Source organism: Hyalella azteca, unplaced genomic scaffold (assembly GCF_000764305.2).
Source record: "Hyalella azteca isolate HAZT.00-mixed unplaced genomic scaffold, Hazt_2.0.2 contig11709, whole genome shotgun sequence".
In the NCBI taxonomy this organism is placed as follows: Eukaryota; Metazoa; Arthropoda; class Malacostraca; order Amphipoda; family Hyalellidae; genus Hyalella; species Hyalella azteca.
The window spans coordinates 148,132-155,574 of NW_025941696.1; the positions used below are offsets into that span (position 1 = coordinate 148,132).

Sequence of the window (7,443 nt, forward strand, 5' to 3'; positions counted from 1 at the left end):
GTCGATGCAACACCCAAATTGCACCCTTACCATAACAGAATAGTTATGGTATAGACATTCAAGTCTTTTAGAATACCTTCTTTCAATTATATCTGTCACTTGTGGAGGACGAAGACTGTGAGTTATTTTTGCCTATCATGTGTCTGAGAACCAAGGTCTGACAGTGTGACGGGAAAGAATTTCATAGTTAAAATATCACGAATGTTTTTAAATTTGTCTCCACTTATCACATACGCAGAAATTACGGTTTTCAAACAAAAGCTGGCTATTAAAAGGAGAATCTGCAGCCGTACCTAATAATAAATCAAAGAAATGTACATAAACACTTATTCAATCAGAGTTGCGTAAAACGATAATTTTTCATGGAATATGCAGTCATTGCTGCAATGAATCGTTTTCATTGATTGTGAGTGAAAACGACTTTGAAGCATACACTATGCCAGACATGAAACGAAGCCGTTCCAAATCTATTTTGAATTCGCCCTTGTACTATTGCAATGGAACACTTGTTTACATAAGCCAATGCAATTACTACATACAAACTAAGAAATTTACACATGATAAGATATTTACACAAACCAAGACATTTACACAAACCGAAACATTTACACAAACCGAAATATTTACACATAATAAGACATTTACATAAATTATGACATATGTATATACAAACTAAGACATTGCACAAACATAGGCATTTACACAAACTAAGACATTTACAAAAACTAAGACATTTACACAAACTAAGACATTTACACAAAACAAAACATTTACACAAAATAAATCCATTTACACAAACTAAGACATTTACACAAACCAAGACATTTACACAAACCAAGACATTTACACAAACCTAGACATTTACACAAACTAAGACGTTAACACAAACTAAGACATTTACACAAACTAAGAAATTTACACAAACTAAGACATTTACACAAACTAAGAAATTTACACAAACTAAGACATTTACACGAACTAAGACATTTACACACGAACTAAGACATTTACACACGAACTAAGACATTTACACAAATTAAGACACTAACACAAACTAAGACATTTACACTAAGACACTTACACAAAATAAGACATATACACAAACTAAGACAGTTACACGTACTAAAACATTTGCACAAACTAAGACAATTGAACAATCTAAGACATTCACTCAAACTGAAACATTTACACAAACTAAGACATTTACACACACCAAGACATTTTTTCCAATAAGTTAAGGGATAGAAAAGCGAGAAATTATGTTTCGCCTATTGTGTTCATTACATTTTAATAACATGAAATTACTTTCGTTAACTGTCAAATTAATGTTTAAACGCGGTCCGAATTAAGCTATTTCGCAATTGCATCTCGAGTTTAAGCCGGATATCAGGCATACAAAATTGGTTACGGAAGTTAATAGATAGGCTGGATAATAATATTTATATACATGGCAATTGCAGTGCCAGTGTGTATCGTATATACAGAGGTGGGCAGTAGCGCGCTACATTTAAGCAATTTAGCGGTAGCGCCCGCTACATATTTAAGTAGCGATACGAGGTTTTGCAGCTACAGCGCAACCGCTACATTTACAGATAAAGCCTTTCGATTTTACTTGATAGTATTAAATATTATTTAAAAACCAGCATGATACATACATAATATAAATTACAGAATAAAACTGTACGAAAGATTTCGGTGTAATGGTGTCAACCTCTGCCTGTTACTAGTGTCAACATGTTAGTTGTTACCAGAGGTGAGCTGTAGGGCGCTACATGTAGCGGCCGCTATTAGCGGCCACTACATTTTCAGTAGCGGTAGCTGTAGCGGCGCTACATTCAAGCAATTGTAGCGATAGCGGTAGAGGCCGCTACATTTCAAAGTAGCGCTGCCCAGCTCTGCGTATATAATCTAAGAATTAACGGTAAATTTATTGCAAAGCTTTAGTATAAGGTAAAGTTATAATAATAATAAGCTATAGTTAAATAATAATAATAATCTATAAGTTAATAATGATAATAATTAAGTTTATTTCCTACTATTTAATAAACTGTTTAATAAATTGCAATTTAGGAAATAACAACAGACACGGCAAAATAGCACTAGCCCGCCAGGTTATTGAATTAATTTGTAAAAAAGTGAGTTCACTTCGAGTACAATTAAGGCCAATAAAGATTCAGGAACTAAGGAAGTACAAATGTACGTCATCAGTTATTACTTTTCAGTGTAACGTGCGTAAATATTATCTCTAGTTGATAAGACGGAGGTAGTCGATAGCTTGTCAGGAGGATTAATATGTTCGATTACAGTGGGAAATACATTGTGTCTAGTTTCCGTGAAAATCAAATTTCACCGATAAGCGTGTGTGTTTTTTCAAATGCCAAATAATTTATCGTCACTGATAGTCGTAATCCACGCGCTGAGAAATCTTACGCTCCTCACAGGCAGGAAATTGTCATATCAATGGCTAAATATAGACATAATCTATCTACAAGGATTTAGAGGCACGTTTTCAACTCTTATCAGTAATCTTCGGTGTTATTCAGCTTAAAAGTACGTAGCACATATCAAGACTTATATCAACGTTCGGCGATCTTAACACGGTCAGTTGCGGTTGAATTCCGTATAGGAATGTCGTGTTGAAAATCTTCATAAGCAATACGAGTACAGTCTAAATTAGTGTAAGTTCTTAAAAAATTCAAAAGGGTATTTGTTGCTAGTTATTTAAATTAAAGTTCATATTAATTAATATTATTAATTAAGAATATTATTAATATATATTAATTATTATTTCATTATTATAAGTTCAAGTATCATTGATACACGACGCGACCGCAGACATATGACAGTTCAAGTATCATTGATACACGACGTGACCGCAGACATATGACAGTTCAAGTATCATTGATACACGACACGACCGCAGACATATGACAAGTTCAAGTATCATTGATACACGACACGACCGCAGACATATGACAAGTTCAAGTATCATTGATACGCGACGCGACCGCAGGCATATGACAGTTCAAGTATCATTGATACACGAAAACCGCAGACATATGACAAGTTCAAGTATCATTGATGCACGACGCGACCGCAGACATATGACAAGTTCAAGTATCATTGATACACGACGCGACCGCAGAAATATGACAAGTAATTTTTTCGTGAAGTTTGCGTCCATGTTGTTGGCACGCTTCAAATGATCTTATAGTTACTTCAAAATATAATTTTATTATTTTGCACGGTGAAGAACTTTTAAAAATTAATATTTTGTAGAGAATTAGTTTGTACCAAAATTGTTACTCGTTACTCAAATTGTTACTCATCACCCAAATTGTTATTCATTACCCAAATTGTTACTCATTCCCAAATTCTTACTCATTACCCAAATTGTTATTCATAATCCAAATTTTGCTAATTACCCAAATTATTATTGATCACCTAAATTGTTATAATTGGAGAGTTATAATTAAATGCTTTGTTTTCTTGAATTCCAGAGATTGGTTCTTATTAACGATTATCGTTTTCTGGACAATAGTTGATAAAATTTACTCTTTGGTCCCAAACGCAACTTGTATTAATATATTTATGCATATTTTTCAGAAAACTTATACATCGACCAGGATGGCAAAGAAGAAATGTTTCACCGTTTCTATCCTGGTTACATTCGCCTGGATGGCAGTCGCCGCAGCCAGTAAGTTGTCAGGCTCTTCGCAATTTTGCCAATATTATTCATATTAATTACAATCCCATACTTCTACATCAATACATTTCTGTAAATAGCTGGAAAGTATCAGCAAACAGTTCTCAAAAGCGTCAATAAGAGAAATTTCAGTACATTTCTTAAATTAGTGAACATTAAAATATTGTTAACAAAACAACATCATTGAAGTATTATTCAGGAAAATGTTCTTGCATCGAAAGCTGCTTAACCGAAGATAGCTATGCATGTAGTAAAATATCAGGGAACAAACATCATAATCTCCGTGCATTCTTATATCAATCAACCACTCGTCAGCATTATGGCACATTGATCATGCCATACGCATTATGGCACATTGATCATGCCATACGCATTATGGCACATTGATCATGCCATACGCATTATGGCACATTGATCATGCCATACGCATTATGGCACATTGATCATGCCATACGCATTATGGCACATTGATCATGCCGTACGCATTTAAAAACATTACACACTCTGCAGGCAGCATTGACCCATCGACAAGCAAGGTGTGTCGCAGCGCTCAGCGCGCCCAGGAGCTTATAGAGGCGTACGCTAAGAACTGGGTGAGCATATCCTTCTTTTAGAGGCGTACGCTAAGAACTGGGTGAGTATATCCTTCTTTTAGAGGCGTACGCTAAGAACTGGGTGAGCATATCCTTCTTATAGAGGCGTACGCTAAGAACTGGGTGAGTATATCCATCTTTTAGTGGCGTATGCTATGAACTGGGTGAGCATATCCTTTTAGAGGCGTACTCTAAGAACTGGGTGAGTATATCCTTCTTTTAGAGGCGTACGCTAAGAACTGGGTGAGTATATCCTTTTAGAGGCGTACGCTAAGAACTGGGTGAGCATATCCCTCTTTTAGATGCGTACGCTAAGAATTGGGTGAGCATATCCTTTTAGTGGCGTACGCTATGAACTGGGTGAGCATATCCTTTTAGAGGCGTACGCTAAGAACTGGGTGAGCATATCCTTCTTTTAGAGGCGTACGCTAAGAACTGGGTGAGCATATCCTTCTTTTAGAGGCGTACGCTAAGGACTGAGTGAGCATATCCTTCTACTTAAGCTCGTTTCCGTACCAATAGTTGCTAGAAATCCTTACGTCCTCAGGCGCTGAAACAAACCCCGTTTTAATGCGAAATCTCTCAATGCCGGTTTTTGATCCCATAATTTTATGTGTGAAGACTAAGAAATCTGATGTTTCTTCAAATAAGAGCTACTGTCGTTCCCTTATACTGTCAGTGTTGAGTTTATATAAAAATTGTTGAATATACGGAAAATAAAGATTTATTTCCAAAATGTTGAATGTCATTCACTGCATTTGAATGCACGTCTTTAATTTCAACATTTTGCCTGATCAAACGAATATAATTAATTCTATCACAATTCTTATGCCGTTTACGTTAAAAAAATTTTGCAGTAATATGATTTGATCAGTAATATAATTTGATTTATCTAATTCTGTTTTGAAATATATTCTTTCTATTCAGTATGCCAAAAGATTGTGTCACCTCAGGATTCGTTGCAGCATTTTCCAATTTTGATAATTGGCAATAAAAATATCCTTTATTTAAGATACAAAGAAACAGTTCAGCTTATGTCCCGTATTCATTGCCATATGTGCACATATTTAGGGAAGGGTTTCAGTTAAGCTATAAACATATATTATGAACAGTTTAACTTATGTTCTGTACTCGCAGACATTACAAAAACTGAACTTGAAATGGACGGACTCCTGGAACGAGTACGGCAACTATCCACTGCGCGATCGCTTACGTTACCTACAGCGCTTCACGTGGTATCCCTCAAGACGCATCAGTAAGTCTTCCCTCGTACAAGCCTTTGAATTGGCCCTCGGATACGAAACCGCCCTCACGAACCTTCAGCTCGACGCACATCTTCACGCTAAGCCCGCCGACGACGATGCTCAACACCTGAAAAACCTTGAACAAATTGAGAAAATGTTGATAAGTTTAGCGAATTCAATTAAGGGTCATAAATTGATAAGAAAATGCTCACGTGATCTGAATTTTTCGTCACAATCAGCGTCGAATTTCTGGGACTACGTCCCTGTAGATACGCCCTATGCGCAAGATGTAAAAGCCTTCATCACTTTTCATGAAATTGTTGCTGGTTTGGACGAGTTTCAAAATATTTTCAGCTGCGCCAAGATCAGGCGAAATCTTAGCTAATGATGAATGATCCGTTGGGAAAAACATTAAAAAAAGGCGTTAGTGGTCATTGCACGCTAATCCATCTTTAGACTAGCGTAAATATTATTTGTTCGTAAATAACATTTTTCAATATACTGACATGCATGTGAATATTTATAACCGTGATCATTATATCAGAAAACATATAAAGTATCAGAATATCACTTCAGTAACCATTGCGTTAACCTTCACCAATACACCCTTGATTTCAAATGATCGTTATAATAAAACGTATAGACGAGAATAAGCTTGCTTGGCACCTTCTCCATACCCGCTTTGGTTTGTCTGGAGTCTCTGGACTGGCCGAGTCGGTAGTCAAGTCTCGACCGCCGTGGAGACTGCAGCTGCAGGCCTGACAGTCCTCGGGTGACTGTCCAGGGACTGCAGGTGCAGAGTGAAAGCGTTACAATTTGATCAAATGTTAGTCAAGGAAAACTGTCTAATTATGGGGTATTGACTGTGAGTAAAACGCACATTGTGACAATCTTCAAAGTAAAAAGGTATCGAAAACTATTTAAATACACTGTGCCACCATTAGTATAATAATATCTATTGAAAAATTGAATCCCTTACTGACAAAATCGATCTTGAGAATAGCAGGTTAGCATTTTCAAACGTGAGCCCTCGCAACAAATTTTCATTTGGGTTATAATTGGAGTCATAAATTTGAAACTCGTATAAGAATTGCCACTTTCCCTTTCTTGTTTTGCGGTCAGCGATGTAATGATGACTAAGGTGACGTCCAATAAACATGATACGAGTTGCTGTAGTAACATAGCATTTCCAAATGTATGTGTGGCATCCGATCTACATTCAATGGTGCACGTTTGGTCGGTCATAGATAAAAGAAAATATCGGTAGGAAATTTTTAATAGCTTCCTGAATGCATTTACAATTGATGAGTTTTCTAATGTCATAAGGAATTCATTATCCGATTAATTATTCATCTACGTGCAGATAAATTTAGTAAACAATTTTAAACGAATATCACGCTTTCATTTTCATTATATCAGGGGTTGACCGGGAATAATAAAAATTCAATTGATTAACAAAACTTGACGAGCTAATACAATCCTACACGGCGGAGATGAATGAAGTCGGTCTACTCTAGGCCTTTGGGTTATCATTTATTAGGTTATGTTTACGAAGACGACAAACTCCGCGCTTTAGTAAACTCTTAAGTATTTTGTTTTCTTTCTTCCATCCCTCATTCCTTCAGTTCGTTGGTCAGTATGGAATCATAAGAACACAGTGCAATTATTTATAATTATAAATGTACGTTTACCTCAGTTTTTCATCAGTTGCTGTGCGGGAAATCAAACAGTAGAAGTCATTCTCAACTAAACCGGAATTTGTTGATGTTACTTCTGGATGAAAAATATGGGTGAATTCTGTTTGGAAGCGTTGTTTTAAAAGTTAGCGTGCATCACCAGAGAAATTCGAAATTTCAAGAAAACGTCATCAATTTTTCAATATCAGTTCCATTTTGCAGGT

At 36.0% G+C, this 7,443-nt stretch overlaps 1 protein-coding gene across 1 annotated transcript; it reads left to right on the forward strand.

Moving 5' to 3' along the window:
- The first annotated feature begins 2,623 nt into the window (after positions 1–2,623).
- Positions 2,624–6,895, forward strand: LOC125178664. The gene is made up of 4 exons (XM_047882969.1): positions 2,624–2,678; positions 3,607–3,697; positions 4,217–4,299; positions 5,437–6,895. The coding sequence occupies exons 2-4, from the start codon at positions 3,628–3,630 to the stop codon at positions 5,926–5,928; spliced, it is 645 nt and encodes a 214-aa protein (XP_047738925.1). The 5' UTR covers positions 2,624–2,678; positions 3,607–3,627; the 3' UTR covers positions 5,929–6,895.
- The last annotated feature ends 548 nt before the right edge of the window (positions 6,896–7,443 follow it).

Bases quoted from the DNA above. Each gene is read 5' to 3' on its own strand.
- LOC125178664 (XM_047882969.1), top strand. From the start codon at position 3,628: ATGGCAAAGAAGAAATGTTTCACCGTTTCTATCCTGGTTACATTCGCC. The intron at 3,698-4,216 runs GTAAGTTGTCAG...CACACTCTGCAG, and splicing joins GATGGCAGTCGCCGCAGCCA to GCAGCATTGACCCATCGACA. The intron at 4,300-5,436 runs GTGAGCATATCC...CTGTACTCGCAG, and splicing joins AGGCGTACGCTAAGAACTGG to ACATTACAAAAACTGAACTT.